The sequence below is a fragment of the Mastigoproctus giganteus genome, chromosome 6, assembly GCF_048544385.1.
Source record: "Mastigoproctus giganteus isolate SK-2022 chromosome 6, ASM4854438v1, whole genome shotgun sequence".
In the NCBI taxonomy this organism is placed as follows: domain Eukaryota; kingdom Metazoa; phylum Arthropoda; class Arachnida; order Uropygi; family Thelyphonidae; genus Mastigoproctus; species Mastigoproctus giganteus.
Window position 1 is genome coordinate 230,779,566 of NC_143580.1, and position 18,756 is coordinate 230,798,321.

Sequence of the window (18,756 nt, forward strand, 5' to 3'; positions counted from 1 at the left end):
TATGGAAAAGATTAGCCATTAGGAGCTTTTCTCTCATTGTCAATATACTACTTTTCCAAGCCAGGTTAAAACATGAAAGATGAGAATTTTATCATACCTCCACATTCAAATTGAACAGACCTAACATTCTAAAAAAATCTCTCCGTCTCTCTCTCTCTCTCTCGTTAAACTTTTCTGTAAATAGTGACTTGTTTATGTGCACGCAAAAAAAAAAAATAATAATAAATAAATAAATAAACACATAATAAAGTTCAAATTTTGTAACTGCAATAAAACATTTTTTCAGTTCTACTTTAGAAACTGGACATTTTCTATCTAGCATTCTCAGGTGTTTTGAAACTGACATCAATCTGGTCACCAGTTCGCACGGTGAAATTAGCAAGAGCAATTCACACTTAAAGTTTATTAAAAACAAAAAAGAGAAAAATGTATTACACAGCAGAAACTATCCCAAGACATGTACACCCTCTTTCTTTAGCAAGTGTGTACAATTCACTATAATAAAAATGTACTGCTTACTCTAACATATTAATGGACAACTTGTATACAAACTATATAACTAGTAATGGTGGCAAAAACCGAACTTATCAACCTTTATATCGCATGCAAGGAATTCAGCAAATTTCTACAAAGAATAATTATCTTTCTCATATTGACTAAATTAACATGTTAACTGTTTTTTGATGAATGTCCTACCACAACAAAATTAAAATATTATTAATATTTTAAATGAGAACTACAAAAATTGTGCATGGTGCTAAATAAGAGTTTGACTTAAAATTTCTCTTCATTAAATTAATAGCAACTTGTGCTAAACTTATGATGAAACTTCAAACCAGTTTAAATCCAAACAAACTAATTTTGGCCCTTTGAACTTCGAATTAGGCAAGTTTCACTGTATCACAAAAAGGAAAGAAAATTCCCTGATCTTATGAAATATAATAAGGAAAGACAAACCAACTTATCATCTTTAAGACAAACATCATCTTTAAGACAAACCAACTTATGATTGTAAAGTGGATCAGAGTAGAATGTTGATATGTTAAAATTTTATTTTTCCCACTTGATAACTTTTGTTAACTACAAGTTTAACTAGCAAAGAATAAAAAACATTAAGTGATTTCACTAAAAGTACTCTAAGGATCACATTTTTCTTAACAAAAACTACAAAAATATAAAATTTGATATTAACTTCTAAAATGTATATAAAAGCCACTGGTCCCACAGAAGGTAGTTACTGTCAGTGACTCTATTGGCAGTGGAAACTGGAAACACTGCGAAAAAGTGGACTAGGACTAGAGTCCTAGTCCACTCTACTGCTATCTGCTCTACAGTGTTATCATCTTTAAGAGCACAAAAGGTGATATTGTACTCGTGGGCACTAAGGACATTAACAGTAGATCTGCAGACTTTCTTTCTTAACAAGTACAGGACGATGTTGAAAAAAAAAGTTGCAAGTTAGTTTTAAATTTTGAAGTGTCTGCAATTCTGCTGACATGATAGGAAGGAGTATATAATGAGAGCCTTGTCAATCAATTCAGCCCTGGAGAGATTTTGCAAGGGTTGCTGGATAGAATTTTTCTCAGTGTGGTCTGTGTTTGTCAATAGGAGAGACTGCTTCTACAAGGATGGGATACCCTTAAATAGAATGGGAGCAAGAATATTTGCAGATGCTACCAAGGCAATGCTAGGTATGTTACTACTAGCTTGTTTTGGGGGGCAGACTAAAAGATTAACAAGTAGTGGGCAGAGGTTAAAATCTTTCTTGCAATGCTTCTCTTGGGACATTGCAAGAGACAAGAAAGCAAGGTACAGGGGGTTTTTCAAGGCCTGATATGGGTCATCAAGGAAACAAGAAAATACACAGACTGTGTTAGGGTACCTAAAAGTAAGAACAGGTGCATGTATACTTGCATATACACCAATGCTGAACATATAGAAAATAAATTTGATGAATCTGGTCAAGTCATCAAATGCAGACATTGTGGGGATAATAGAGATGTGGTATCACTCAGATATAAGGGATACAGAATTTGAATAATGGGAGTAAAATGTGTAATGAAAGGATAGGAGGGAAGAGGCATTATGCTCTTACTCAAGAAGCACAAAGTCTAAGGGAGTGCATCCAGTTTACATAGGGTCCAGTGCAGTGTTGAGTCTGTGTAGTTTGACATAACCACTGAGAAAAATGAGAGAAGTAAGTATTCGAGGAAATAATCATAGACGTTACAAAACTATTCATACCAACTAGAAAGTACTGTTCAATGCATAGACCTAAATAGATGTCAAATGAACTAATGAGACAAGACTTATTTACTTATATAAACACTAGAAAGAAGGGGATGAATCAAATTGGTCCACTTGATATCAATGGTGTGACTGATTTTATGATTACTATTCAGGTTGCTGATAAACTGAATGGGTATTTTGTATCTACATTCACACATGAGGAATTCTTTAGGGAAGTGGATGCCAGACATTTATCAAATTCTAACAGGGAGCTAAATGATTTTGTAATAACGGAGATCAAAGTAGAAGAGAAACTGCTGAAGTTAAACATAAAAAAGACACCTAGGGCAGATGGGATCTATCCAATTATATTAAAGGAGGTAAGAAAACCCATAGCCATAATTCTGAGAGCATCTTTGGATTCAGAGCAGGTCCCCACAGACAGGAGATGTGCAAATGTATCTCTAATTCACAAAGGGAGAACAAACAGTGACATGAGTAATTACAATTCTGTTGGCTTAACTTCTGTTAAACTAACAGGGAAAATAATGGAATCACTGGTTAATGCAGGACCATCTAGACAGGATGTGCAGTTATATTGCAGTTACAGCATGAGTTTATTAAGGGGAAATCTTGTCTGACCAATCTGATTGGATACTACAATAAAGTAAGAGAACTGGATGCAAAAAATAATTCTGATATCATACACTTGGATTTTAGGAAGCTTTAATACTGTTGCACATAAGACTGCTGTACAAATTAGAGCATTGTACCATAAGGCCAAGTTACTATTATGGATACAGAGGTGGTTGAATGGAAGAAGACAGAACGGTTATCAATGGACACTGCTCTTCATGGACTAATGTTATTAGTGGAGTCCCACAGAATTCAGTGTTGAGCCCATTGTTTTCTGTATTTATTAATGATACTGATGAAGGTATATCAGGCTTACTGTCTAAGTTTACAGATGATACAAAAGTTGGAATGGTAGTTAATGACAGTAATTAAGGTATGCTTCTGCAACACGATCTACAAAAATTAGGCAGATGGGTTGAGAAATGGCAATGGAAGTTTAACATTGACAAATTCAAGGAACTGCATATGGGTAGCATTAATCCCTGTCTAACATACTAACTGTGTGCTACACTCAGGGTAGTAGAAAATGAAAAGGACCTAGGGATAATTGTACAGTCAGATATGAAGCTCTGAGCAGTGCATATAGGCTGCAAAGACAGCTCATGTTTTGTCAATAATACACAGGAATTTTGCTAACAGGAATAAGGTTGGTTGTTTGTTTCAGGATTTATTGGGCACATCGGCAACTATGACCATAGTGCACCAGGAATAAGAAGGCAATTATCTCATTGTATAAGGCAATTATCAGGCCACATCCTGAATACTGCATACAGGTCTGGAGGCCTCATTTTAGGAAGATGTAGAGCTGCTAGAATGAGTACAGAAGGGCAACAGGATTGGTGAAGGGGACAAAGGGGTGTTCTTACCATGAAAGGCTTCACTTCAGCAAATTGCAGTCTGGAGACTGAACACCTGTGAGGTGATCCGATTGAGGCATTTAAGACTTTGAATAGATTGGGCAAGCTCAATGCTGATGGGATACCTCCTTTTGCTCAGAATATGTGAATGAGGGGGCATAAATTCAAACTGAAGAAGGATGATTGCAGAATAGATGTGCAGAAGTTTGCCTTCAGCCAACAAGTGGTTGATTACTGGAACAAGCTTCCATCCATTGTTATGAAAGTGGGTAGTTTGAATAAACTCAAGGATGAACTAGACAAACCATTGCAGGGAATGGATAGGTGAAATGGGTTTTTTTGGAACTGGGGATAGTTGTATTTTATCCTTTTGGAATTTAATGTAATTTATGTTCTTCTAGACAACAGTTGAAAAACAGAATATAGGGAAATAAAAAGTTTCTTATAAAACTTCTGTTATGCATATGTTATTCAAATTATTTTAAGTAACAAAAGGATCACAAACAGGAGAAAATTTGTCCCTTTCTTACAAGTTAGCATCTAGAGAAGTAAAACATTAAAGAAAAAAGTGGCCACACAAGAGAACAATTTAAATCAATAATTTAAAAAAAATGAAATTTGTTAACTTTTTTGTTCTTAAACACAAAATACAGAATTTACTTGTTTTAAAATTAGTTCTGAACTTTTTGCAAAAAGTTAGTTTTAGCATATAGGTACTATAATTTTTTAGTGTTTCTCACCAACCATTGAAGTAAAAACGAAAACCAAAATCTTAAAAAGTTTATGTTTAAGTTTACAATAAATTTTACAGTAAATCAAACAAAATACGATTATACAAAATGTTACTGTTAATAAAATACTGAATTAGGATAAAATAAAACAAATGTAATTTACAGTGAATATACAAATAAAATGATAATAAAATACTGAATTAAAATGCAATAAAATATACTAGATTAAAAGCGCTAAAATAACTGAAGCTTTCAAAGGCTTCTACCTTCTTCCTCAACACTGTTGAGGAAGAAGGTAGAAGCCTTTGCCTTCTGCAAATGATGAAGACATTTCAACAGCAAAGTTTCAGAAGATTTACTCAGATAACATCGAGCCTGGGTTTGAAATGTTTGAATGTTTGAAACCCCGGACTTCATTTTGAATAACCCTGTATATTAGAAACAGAAAGAATTTCTTTTAAAGTAACTCACCTCTATCTATTGGATTAAATGATTAAAAATACAGATAAAAGAATTTAAAACTAATATGATGTTTGGTATGAGTTTTAAATGCTTTCATCAATATTTCTGATCATTTAACCCAACAGGTAGTGAAAGGAGTTACTTAAAAAGAAGCTCTTGCTAATTTTAATATTAAATTAGTAAGACACGGTAACTAGCAGCCACTCAGATACAGTTAATATCAATAATAAATAAAATGCAAGCTTTCACTTAAAAATATTCTGTTTTAAGATTTACCTTTATTAGAAAATTTTACTGAACCATATCAATGAAGGCTAATTTAAATTGAAATTTAACAAGAATTTTCTATTGCTATAATGCTGAAAGCATTAGTTGTAATTTCTTATGAAGAAACAGCAGAGGGCTAAAGATTTCTGGAAAACTATTTTCACCTTGACTACAACTCTACTGAAACTTTTTTTTTTTTTTTAAACTCTCAGGAAATAAAATTTATCAATATAACTTCTAACCAAATAACACATGACAGTGTAATGCATCAACCTACATCTTTTCTAAAATCTCACTTACCAAATTCAATCTGCACTTCCTAGATAATGGTCTCATTTCTTATTTTGTAACTTTACATATGATGTACAAATAAAGATAAACATAAAATTCAGGGCTACAATCACATGGTCATTCATTTTACCTTAAAACTGAATATGAAGTTTAACTCACTAAATCTTTAGCCATACTTAAAAATAAACAAGGAATATATGATAGGACATTTTGTTCAGTTAAAACAATAATAAAATAAAATGCTATCTCATTTTTAAGAAATCAATGTCTTTTTAACCCTGTATTGGTCGTATAAAAATGTGAAATTTCTCTGTGCCTGTGAAAAATTTAAAAATCAGCAAAATATAATTCAAAATTGATTTTTTTTATACCACCTATAATTTCAATGTTTTAATGAAGACAACTGTGAAAAATCCATGTTCTATATTAAAAACTTGTTCTTGATTAATTTTTGAAAATTAAAATTTGCTTTAGCTATGTTACAAAATGAATGCAAATTTAAAAACCATGCCTTCAACCTACAGTTTGATTTGAGGAGTATACGTAAAAGGTTTGATTTCAGATGATGCAATGTCACAAAGCCATTAGAGGGCATTACCAACTGGAAGAAAGTGCATGGCAGCAAAGCAAAATTACTATCAATATTGCTTCATGAGAAGTAGCAATCAATATATGCATATAATTAGGTTTAATTAATTGTGAATTTTTACTAATTACATGAAAATTAAAACTTTTATAGAATTTCCTGACCATTTCAAATAAACCACTTTCCCACAACAGATATTTGGTGTTTCAGTTCTATAGTTCAAGTAGACGAAGTGCAAATTTATGATAGTTGCATGGGATCAAGCAGACCCCGCATGACAAATACAGGGTTAACAGGGCATTAATGAAAATTAAAAGAAACTAGAATAGGTACCAGAATGTAAACATAAATCAAGTATTACTCAAAAGGCACTACTATAATGACCTAACTAAATATAAATATACAGAAAATCAGTACTCACACATTGCCTGTATAAACAGAAGGAACTGCTACATTGCTGCCTCCTCCACTTGCTCTTCTATTACCAGCTGTTGAATCTTTAAATATGAAAGTTGGTCTAATTAGTTCAGAAGTTTAAGCAATCTTTAAGATAACGGTTGATATAATAAAATAACTTAGATCACATGTCAATAGCTATCAAACAGAATAGGCATAACAATAAACAAAATTAACAAAAACAATATACAAAATTAACATACTGACATTAATTTTGTAACTTCACTATTAAGAGAATATAAAATAATACCACCTAATGAGCTGGGATATTTATATAAGGTGGTAACTCAAAAATAAACTTCTTATATAGGATATTCATTTCTCCACAGGCTACAACAAACAACCATATACACTCACTGCAACAGATACCAAGGGAAAAGGAGGTGATTGTCCCTCTGTATAAGGCAATGGTCAGGCCATGCCTTGAGTACTGCGTACAGGTCTGGAGCCCTCATTTTAGGAAGTATGTAGATTTGCTTGAGCGTGTACAGAGTTGTTGCTATTTGGTTTTTAGGAACATTAGCAACTAAGGCCATATTGCTCCAGGATATGCAGTGGTCATTCCCTGACCTTTCCGCATCCTCCGTATTTGGTGGGCTCACGGGCTCGAACCCCAGTCTAATCAAGACGCGTGTGCTACGTACTGCTGCTCCTGCCCACCTGGCTACGGAGGTGCCAGCATGTACAGAGAAGGGCAACAAGATTGGTGAGGGGAATGAAGGGATCCTCTTACCAAGAGAGGCTTAAGTTTTGCAAATTGCAGTGGCTGGAGACTAGGCACCTGCACGGTGATCTGATTGAGGTGTATAAGGCCTTGAATAGGTTGAGCACGCTAAATTCTGATGGGATCCTTCCACTTGTTCAGATTACGAACCTAGGGGGGGCATAAATTCAAATTAAGAAAAGATAGATGTGTGGAAATTTGCCTTTAGCCAGCGGGTGGTTAATTGCTGGAACAAACTTCCATCTGTCATTGTGGAAGTTGATAGGTTAAATAAATTTAAGGAGGAACTGGACAAGCATTTGGAGGGAATAGTGTGATTTTTTTTTTTTTTTTTTTTGGCTGATGCTGCATAAGCTCATACACTTGCTTTCTTGCATCACATGCCACTACTACTACTACCACCACCACCACCAACTGATGGTATTCTTCATGCCAAAATGTAACTCATATTCCCTACTGGGTAGATGGATATGCCCTGTTTGAAAATCGAATGGCAATTTTCTTGTACAATGAATACTTTATGCTCATACAACAAAAATTTGTGAACAATGCTCAAGCAAATACTTGTCGTATAAAAAAAAAAAAAAAAAAAAACCCACCAAGAACTTCTTTTTAACTCTCCTCACTATCTATTGAATTAAAGAACCCTTTCAAACCAGTCCAAATACATGCTGCAACCATTCCACATCCATTCACAATCCAACTCCAAAATTCAAAGAATGAACTTATTTCTTTCTTGTTTATCCCTTCTACTTCTGTTCTCTGGAACAACCTTCCTTCACATGTATTATGCAAAAATTACATCTACAGAAAATTCAAATCTAATGTCAACAAGTATTTTCTGTCCTCTCCGCCTTCAAAACATGTGCAGTTCCGCAGGTCCTAATATCTTTTGTATCTGTATTTAAAAAAAATTCCTGCATCATCATTCATCCAAATCTATAACACCCGGTGGATCACTACAGTAATACAAATCAGTCCTGGACTACTGGTCTTCCATTTGATATCCTATGTATCTGGGGCTTCCATTTAAAAAAAAAAAAATCCTTTCCATTGCTTACCTAGGTAAACAAGTTAAAAATGGATTAGAAACAATGTAATAAAGAGCTAATTCATCTGCTGGCTAATTTTTCTTTTGCTAAAAATGAATGTTTAACTGGCTTCCCATAATACTTTCTGCTTTACAAATTCTACTGTTGATTCCTATGCCTAACCTTCCCTCTTCCTTCAAGACTGTTCTGTATACATGAAATCATTAGCTTGTTCTGGTTTTTTGTTATTTAGCCCAAAAACTTTTTTCCCCCCTCATCTCTTCCAACTTTCACAACTTTAGTGTTTTTGTGTAACTAATTTAAGCTAAATTCTCTATTATCTTTATTTTATCATCTGAATATAATAATAATTTAGTTGTGGCAAGGGCAAAGAAAGAAACTATGAAACATTCACCAGAACTCTGCTTTTTCACTACTGGTAATTTCCACTATAACGCACTGCAATACTCACGACAGCAAAATATAATGTGAATGAAGAACACCAGTGCTCAGTAAATAGAGAACATGTGCAATCAGTGTCAGTCAGTCATCTAACAACAAGGTTTCTTGTGATGCACTCTGTCAGCAGCCCATGGCGACAATGACAAAGTATTGTGTCTACTCTTTATCAATAAGAGGATATCAAGCACTTTAACATTTGTTTCTGTTTGCAAGTTCGCTGTTCAAAAATATTTAAACAGACATGACTTTTTCTTCTTTTTTTTGGTCAGAGCTCTTTACACGTGAAAGTCAGGTACGTTTCATTCTTACTATCGGAGCTGGCTTTGCCTTCAGACATGTTACGGCCATGTTTCACTGCAAATGTTTTCAGTCCACTGCACTCAGCAGTAACAACATACTGAAGTGCCATGTTTTTACCAACGGCAAAGTGTTTATAATTAAGAGTGACAAATTTTGTAAAACCACATTAGAGGAAACTTTTATACTGTTGGTAATTTGACATATCAGTTTGATGTTAGCCTTAAACACAGTGGGCTGCAAAAATTTTACCATGAAACATGGCCAGTTGAATGTCTGGTGTGGTACATGCATACAGCATATGCTGCACTGCTTTTGAGCAAAGTTGTCAAGAAATGTGTGTTTACTGATATGCCATTCCCGGCAGTTATTTTAGGCAATTTAAATAATGAAAGCTGTTTATGATGCCTGCATAAAACTGCTTTCAACCGAACGTGGAAAAATACACTTGGGGAATAGCAACCCCAAAACAAATTACACACTTGGTGGGATTGAAATGAAAACAGTAGAAAGAGAAAGGGATCTGGGAGTTATAATATGAGCAGATATGAATTTTTCTGAGCAGTGTAAACAGGCAGCCAGAAAGCCCATAGTGTTCTATCAATGATTAATCGAACATTAATCCCACTGTATGAGGCAATTGTAAGACTACTGCATTCGGAATACTGTGTTCAAGTACAGAGACCTCATCTAAAAAAAAAAAAAGATATTGGGATTCATGAAAGGGTCCAAAGATGGGAAACTCACATGGTGAGATAGGAAAATGGGTAACCATATGAGGAAAGACTCCAAATATGTGGGCTACAGAGCTTGGCAACCAGGCACCTCACTGAGGTGAAATGAGAGGTGACCTGATTGAGGTTTATATTTTTAAATGAACGAAGACAGAATTTTCACTTTTATAGAGAACTCTAGAATTTGTGCATAAATTCAAATTACAGGTGAATAGGTTTAGGCTATATTGTAGGAAGTTCTCTTTTAGACAGCAAGTTGTTGATTGCTGGAACATGTTGCCTTCACAAATAGTTGAGGCTGACAGTTTGAATAAATTCCAAGTTTGTTTGTTATTTGGTTTTTAGGAGCATTAGCAACTAAGGCCATATTGCTCCGAGAAATGCGGTGGTCATTCCCTGACCTTTCCTCATCCTCCGTATTTGGTGGTGACGGGCTCGAACCCCGGTGTCTAATCAAGAAGTGTGTGCTACACACTGCTGCTCCTTCCCACCTGGCTACGGAGGTGCCCTATAAATTCAAAGGTCCACTGGATAGTTATCTATATGAGGGAAGCAAATAATTTGTATTTTCTTATCTATTTTTATTTATTTTCGTCCCCCAGCCAGTGCAGCAAAAGCTGCCTGGCTTCCTTTCACTGTATTGTTATTACTATTAATCTGTATGATTTAACATAACAATCTTTAAGTACATATATTAATAGTATAATTTAGCCATAACAGAAACAATATTTTGATAAACTATAGAAATGAATAAATTATATAATTCACATGATTTCACATAGCTTTAGGTTCAAAACATATGACAATATAAAGCAATCAATGTTATTCAATTGACATATTAATTTGTACATAAAGAGGCTTTACAGTGAAACCATATTTTGTTTCACTGTAAAGCCAAAATATCATTGGCACTGCTAAATTAGTTTTACTTCTGGCAGGACAGAGTACTGCCTCACTTCTGCTGAGGTAAACCTGGTTAGCTCTATCTAGATGACACATCAGGTGCAAACACACAATATAAAGCAGCTATCATGATCACTCCTAGATTGCTCCACCCTTTGGATCTAGGAGTAATCTTGATGGTTACTCTGTCAGGCTGTTTGTCCCTGAGAGGAGTGCTGTTCCCCAAAACGCATAAATGCATTTATAAATATTAAACTTCTTATTACTATAATAAATTATACACCAATTTGCAAACTAAATCAAATATTTAAAGGGATGGCCACTTTGGCCATCCCTTTAAATATTTGAACCACCATACATATCAACACATGCAAACAACAGAGTAGCCATCCCTTTAAATATTGTTCTTTAGTTCACAAATTAATGTATAATTACTTAAATACTGTATTATTCAAATACAGTTAAAATTTCTATAGGCCCTCCTTTTTAATGTGTCCAGAGTTATGGGATATATAGTTCTGGTTGTTAATATTTATATATGGTAGAAAAACTAGTATTCTCATGTTGCTGTTATTTCCGTCTTCAAACTAACCCCAGAGTAATGGCATTTATCGTCCAAACAACACTGTTATGGGACTGGTGTTAATCATGCAACGTTTATACATTGTGCAAGCATTAGATTAATAGCCTGCATTGCCCATTAGTGTAATACAGACTATTGATCTAATGCTAACTCCCTATATAGTAAAATCTCCTACATTTCCTCTGTTCCTATTCTTCCTCCTTTCTTATCTTTTAAAGTGTTATTTTTCTTCATGCCATGTTTCACACTGGTCTGCAAAGCTCTTGTCATCTAAGGAAAATGTTTTAGATTGTTCCTGAAGCCATTTGTGCACTGCTTCTTTAACTTAGTATTAATAAATGATGAAGTAACAAAATTAAACAAAAGAAAAATGTTTTAGATTGTTCTTGAAGCCATTTGTGCACTGCTTCTTTAACTTAGTATTAATAAATGATGAAGTAACAAAATTAAACAAAATATTCATACTAGTAATATTCCCAATTCCAATAATAATATAATTCTGTTTTGAATTTAGCCACTTGCTGCTTCTACCACACTGGAACTGGAAAGCAATTTATTTCAGTGACCCACTGACAATACATCAACTTTATAAGATCCAGGCTCCTGTTATTTATTCCCTGAGATTTTATATTTGTGCTCTCTAGTTCTTGTCTCGCCTATGAGAGCAAATAGATCTTCCTCGTTCATTTTACTCAACCCCTTCAGTGCCTTATAAGCCTCAATCAGATCTTCCCTTAGATCTGATTTAGTCGTATGCCTGATCATTAAACTTTGAAGTCCACACCGTCTATGGCACCTCCGTAGCCAGGTGGGCAGGAGCAGCAGTGCAAAGCACATGCTTCTTGATTAGACTGGGGTTTGAGCCCGTAACCAACAAATATGGAGGATGCGGAAAGGTCAGGGAATGACCACCGCATATCCCCGGAACAATATGGCCTTAGTTGCTAATGCTCCTAAAAACCAAACAACAACAACCACCACACCATCTAAGCTATTCTTCATACATATAGGCATTGATTTACTCTCAATCACTAATCTGGTCACCCTTCTTTGAACCCTCTGCAGAAGTTATGTATTTTCAAGTGCAGTTTCCAAGCCTGAATATAATATTCCAAATGCTGTCTAACCATCAGCTTGTGAAGAGGGATAATGGTATCCTTCCCCTACTAGCAAAGGTATTAAAAATCATGGGGATAGGACACCATGGCTTATATAGCTGTCCATTTACAATGCACAAAATTTCATATCATATTGAAAACCTTAGTCTTTTTCATCTTGAATCATTTAGTTCCTGCCCCAGTTGTGTAACTCAGGATTTCTGTTTCCCAAATGCATAACCTTACATTCAGAAGCAGTAATTTTAGTTGCCGTTTTTCAGCACACACATATGCAGCCAATCCAAGTCTTTTTGAAGCATGACCTGGCTGGAATTGTTAACCATCCTTTCAACCATTGAACCATCAGCACAAACTTTGTGAGCTTCCCTCTGATACCATTGTCAATATCATTTATGAAAATTAAAAACAGCAGGGTACCATCGCCAAGCCCTGAGGAACCCCACTTGTTACACTGATCCACTCAGAAAAGTTTATGGCAATCCTGTCTCCTATCTTTAGCTGACCTGCAATCCAGCATAGGATCTTGTCAGTGACTTAAACATATCAGTTTATACAGCAGCCTTCCATGAGGAACTATATCAAGAGCCACTAAAGTCTAGATACATATATAATGTCAAAATTGTTACCTGTATCCGAATGTTTAATGACTACATCATAGTAATTTACCAGAAAGGTCAAAAATGCCTTCGCTTTAACAAATCCATACTGGGATCTATTAAGATCCCATTCTTGTTGAGATGATCCTGAATTGCATTCTCCCTACCACTGAATCCTAACTCACTGGCTCATGGTTACCCCACTCCTCTTTAGCACCACCTTCATGGCCTGGGAAAACATTAGCACTTCTTCAGTACAGGAGAATTTTCCCAGTCTAATGGTATTCTAACACTCCCAATAGTTTGACAAATTCACAATTGTGCGTGCGCGCGCGCACATGCACCCACGCACTCCTCGTTTGATCCTTGACTTCCTTTTGTCAGTAGCTTTCCTAACAATTGCTTTTCTGAAATCATTATATCACTTATTTTACAGCAATCTGACTCCTTAACATTCCCAAGTTGGTCAACTCTACAAATGAAATTGTATGAAAATCAATGTCTACATAGTGCTTATTTCAGAGGGCTGAAAAGGATTTACTCTGAGTTTACTGCAAACAGCAAGTTCAAGTTTTTCTCTTGACATAGTTCAATATCTTGCATTATTGACTTTCCAGGCTCATGTTCCTGATAATCTTCCAGAATAAGCTCATTCAAATCAAAAAATAACAACATTACTGCTTGGAGAAGGCCCACTTGATTTGGGTGAGGGGGGAGGGGGGGGGGTTGACATATTTCCAGTCCATGCCTTGATACTTGCTTTTGGGCAACCACAACTCATCTCCATAACTTCATTGCAATAAAGTATCTTCCTCATTGCAATACTGCTGCAAAACTTTCATGCAAATCTCCAGATGCTTCCACTTATACAAATGCCACTGTGCACAAACTTGGCGATTACTGAAGGTGCCTTGTACGTGCTAATATTCACAATGTCTAACCCTCCAGCAGATGCAGAAACAGCAATCTGTTTTCTTGAATGAGAGCATTAACTTGTTCAGCATTGTTTACCATTGTTGAAGCCTGTAAGACAGACTGAACAGCCTTCAGCAATCATACTTGTTCTGCAACTTTTAAACCTTTCTGCACATCCATACACTGACTAATACAGTTTTCTCTATAATGTACTAATATTCTTATATGAAGTTGGGAGAGAATGTACCCTCTCCTGACCACAAAAATCTGATCAGAGAATGTTGTTCACTACTGGTGAAAGTGCAAATTGAAGCTGACATGATTACACCTCAAATATATAAAACAGATGGAATGCAGGCAACTGGCTACACAAGTGTGGACTTGTCTAACGATATAATAGTGTGATGACCTTAAAGCATGTGCTGACAAGGGGTGTTAATTTTACACACACTGCCTTTACTTTTTTTTATTTAGCCTGTATGTGATCTTTTGTGAGTCTTTATGACCTCATTATTGTATTTCATAATAGGCCTCTAGTGAAACATTAAATATTGTGCTACATAGTGCCATCTTTAATTTGACATGGCAAGTTACAGAATGTGATGGATACTATGAACAATGCTTTTTGTGCTCAACATTTTGCATATTTTTTTTTTTTTTTTGGCTGGTGCAGCATAAGCCATAGGCTTTCTTGCACCGTGCGGCCGTTACTAATACTAATACTAACATTGCCATTTTGTGAATTTTGTTAGTTTTATTTTTAATCAGAAAGCAACAGACTTTTTAGCAGAATTATAAACAGATAATATTTAATTTTCTTTTCATTTAAAATGCACAAAATACTTTTTGCTACACGTGTGGGAAGCTTGTAATGAAATCAAAAGTGAAATATATCACTCAATTGTAAATGCTTATGAGCTTAATTTGGATGTAATTTGTGGATCAGGATAAAGGTTTAACTGTGCTATTAAACCCAGAGCTTGGACAAAGAGAACACAAAAATTGTTGCCATTTGATATCCAAACAGTATGTAGAGAGCAAAAAACACATCACATCACAGATTGCTACTTTTGTCTTAAGATAAACGGCTTTCCTTTGAAAACCAAAAGTGCATAACAACTCTAACCTATTTTCTGCTTTGTGACAACTGCTACACAGTTAAATGTTATCAGTTCCCAAACCTGAATGGTGGGCATTAAAATACAGGATTTCTGAGGGAGAATTATTCCATAGGAATAAATGAGAGAAGAAATAACATCTAAAGAATCTTATTTGCTCGCCCAACCGGAGCTAACTTGATAGGAAATTAAAATTATCTTAAAGCCAAGCTGAACTCCTAGGATCCTGACTGCAAAAGAAATAGATTTTGGTTTTTTTGTCATCAAAATTAATATAACAATATTTTTCCCCCATGGTAAAATCTGTGATTTTGCAATAATAGCAATGATGGCATAATCCTCGTGGAAGGAGGGAAGTGGGAATTAACTATTCAATGATTCAAAGTACAGTATGAATGCAATTCTACTACATTATTAGAAATTAATATCTTTCTATCTATCTATTCCAGTCAGCAATGTTGTACATATATGAAGGAGTTGTATAACAATACAAAATTTATCCTAAAAAAAAAATAATGAAAAATGTAACTAGTAAGTGTGTGTGGCAATGCACACTAAATACACAGAGTATTGTTTCATTCTATGCAATAGAATAACAAAGAAAAAGATCACTATGTAGTCAAAGAGTAGACAACCAGACAATCTCTAACACCAGGAGGGAAAAAAAGTGTTACACATCAGTCATAATAAGATCTTAAAAGTAGTTGCTTGCCACATCTACATAAAAGTTTTTCATTAAACTTTAAGGCAATGAAAAAAGCAGCAAGCAGATTTCCTCATCTGAAAGAAAAATTTCCAGGAATAAGTGATGTTCAAAATTAGAGAAAACATTTTCACTGGCCCTCAAAATTTGAGCAACAAAGGAAAGTTTCTTTTGCAACAAGACAAGACAAGACAAACCAAAATGAAAAACATGCTAGGGATTAATTTTAAAGCTATTTGTGAAAATCTGTTGGGTAGTATAATGAAAAATCTAAATTTTTCACAGTTTTTGATTGAAACTTCTAAAATGAGCATACAAAATACTAAGCTACAAAACAATCCTCAAAATATATATTTTACATTACTATCTGTAAGTTCTCCCCCAACCCAACCCTGAGACTTGGGAGATTGAGTGACAAGTATGGAGAATGGTTCTTTCAAGGCATTTCAGCAAAGGAAAACATATTACAATACGTGAAATCTTAATATACTGAGAAATTACTGCTCGACATCAGTTAGACACACTCCAGATATACTTTATACAAACACTATACCAAAAAGATGTTTTAATTATAAGCTTGATGCTCCAATTATTTTCTCTCTCAAAACAAACTTTTTTTGTTCTTCAATAAAAGGAATATAGTATTTTTTTTCCCCAAAAACACTACATGGTACAGCAATTTCATATTCATAATCAGCAGCATGAAATCAATATTGATCTATAAATATAAAAGAAACAAAACCCTTTATTGTTCCACATAACAGAAACTGAGACCAATCTCTTATTTGCTGATTGCCCTTTTCTCTATTGGATCAGCACACTGAGGCATTCACACAATGTTACTGCAAGTTACTTTGGGAGTGTGAGTTTCTCCAATTTTTTATGCATATTGAACTATCACCCTCTGTTACAATGACATCTTAATTAACACACACTTGCTGGTGACTGAAATTCAACCATGGGTAGACCTAACCAGGTAGATGGTTGGTTTATCCATGTCCAAGTAAATTGAATGGCATGGATTCTACAAAATACCTTAGTGCAAATGGCATTCAATCTCTATAAGTGATTGAATGTCATTTGTTAGCTGCCCTCTGCTCTCATTCCATATACCTTTCACCCATATAATTCATAGTGCTGATTTCTTATGTAAGCAGTACATTTCTTTGACCGACAGTTTTTTTTTTTATGAGTGAGAAGGAATGAAATTGTAGTGTGAATGCATCAGGGAATAGTTAGGGAATAAACTTGATGACCCTACAAAAATTTTCTACTACTTGTTTTGCCTGTTGAGCTATCTGTAGGATGACAGTTATGGTACAGTCAGTCCTCGAATAGCACGATAGTTGTGTTCCTAGAAACCCTCGTGCTTGTTCTTTCTTGTTAGTTGTTGCCGCATCAGCTTCTATGGCCATAATGCACCTCCCAAAGTTTTTGCATTTTACTGTGATCCAAGCCCAAGGCAGGATTCGAACCCGCAACCTTTATGTTGCCAGGCAGGCACTTTACCCACCTGGCTAGCCCGATCAGCAACCCTCATGCAATGCAAAATCGTGCAATACAAACAATGGGCCCTATGGAAAAAATAGGGTTAGGTGCCGACCACCCAAGACTGAACACACATTTGTAACCAAAACATTACCAAACACAATAAATAATCGTAATAAAATATGTAAGTATTTTATTACGACTATTATGTAATAAAATATTGCTAATACTTTTGCTTCTATCGTAAGCAACCTTGTTTTTTGTTTGATTTTCTATCCAAACAGATGACAACCATTCCATCCCTTCCAATTCTTTGTGTCTTAATCTAATGGATTTTAATTACACTTTCAGTTGTTCCTGCTATGAAAGTTGTTTTTATTTCTCTGCATTCTTCGTAATTCTCGGCATTGTCTCATTTAGGCCTGTAGCACGTGCAATATCAAATGGTCTTTCACTTCACTCAAAGCGTTTCACAATTTCATATTTTTTCTTTATTGACAGAGGCAGACTGGCCATAAGCCTTACCAAGGAAACCCCGATGGGCCAGAGGCCAGTGCGATTTTGGTCATAAACACTAGTATGAGGCCACTACAAATTTTCCCGGGTAAGAATTTTTGACCCAGTCAGCCTCTGTTTATCGATATTGCTTTTCTTTTTCTCTCTGAATCTGTAGTGTCTTCACTACACTAGGATGCTTCCTTTTCACACCTTTTTTAAGTATTTTACTCATTTTTAGGGAATAAAGCACAATTACAAAATGAGGAGGCACACTTGATACACATAAACAAAGCTGCGTGCGTGTAGCAACTGAATAAACAACACCGTAAAGGCAGAGACACACTATGAACACCTCACTAGCTCACATTTCTGTGGGATTACTACCATAAAACAATAAAAACAATTTCCAGCTGCATTTCTTCTAGTGGAATCTCTTATAAACTGGTAGTAAACTCGATCTAATTGCATTTGCAATAATACCAATAGCTGAAATTGTGTGAGTTTTTACGTTATTAGGGTGAAATGTGTTTCCCCTTCACTGATATAAAAAACAAAAATACATTTTCAGAATCTTCTCTTCATTCCTATCTTGTTGCGTTCAGTTGGGGTGATTCCACATTGACTGCCATTTCTTGTAAACACAAAGGTGAATCGTCCATAGGCGAATTCGGTTCGTGTTATATACGATATCGTTCCCCTATTTATAAATCGTATATGATCGAATTTGAGGACTAACTGTACTATGGATGGTGGAAGATTTGTAGTTTTCCTCCTTCATACTATAAATATTCAACTGTATTTAACTGAGTTAATGCCAGGAAGGAGGGAAACAACTTTCCAAATACTCCTCAAAGGTTGTCTGAATATTTCTGGCCAAGTAGCACAGTACACTGTCCTTTTAAAAACTCTCATTACCACTTGGAAAGAACAAACACAGACTGACGTTCAGAAAGTTCTCAGTCATTCATGCACTGCTATATACATATTTGGTTTCCCAGAAATTCTCAACAGCCTCCACATATTCTCCACAATATGCACAAAGAATTCACTGGTTCACTTTGTTTCAGCATC

The 18,756-nt window shown here is 35.1% G+C and overlaps 1 protein-coding gene across 2 annotated transcripts in view; it reads right to left on the minus strand.

Annotated features, from left to right (window-relative positions):
- Positions 1-18,756, minus strand: part of LOC150085071 (heterogeneous nuclear ribonucleoprotein U-like protein 2) — a 372,157-nt gene that overhangs the window by 251,004 nt on the left and 102,397 nt on the right. For both annotated transcript variants that reach the window (XM_090376770.1, XM_090376771.1), the window contains exon 4: positions 6,481-6,556. In XM_090376770.1, coding sequence (XP_090232896.1) covers positions 6,481-6,556 — 76 coding nt within the window. The remainder of the gene's footprint in view (positions 1-6,480; positions 6,557-18,756) is intronic.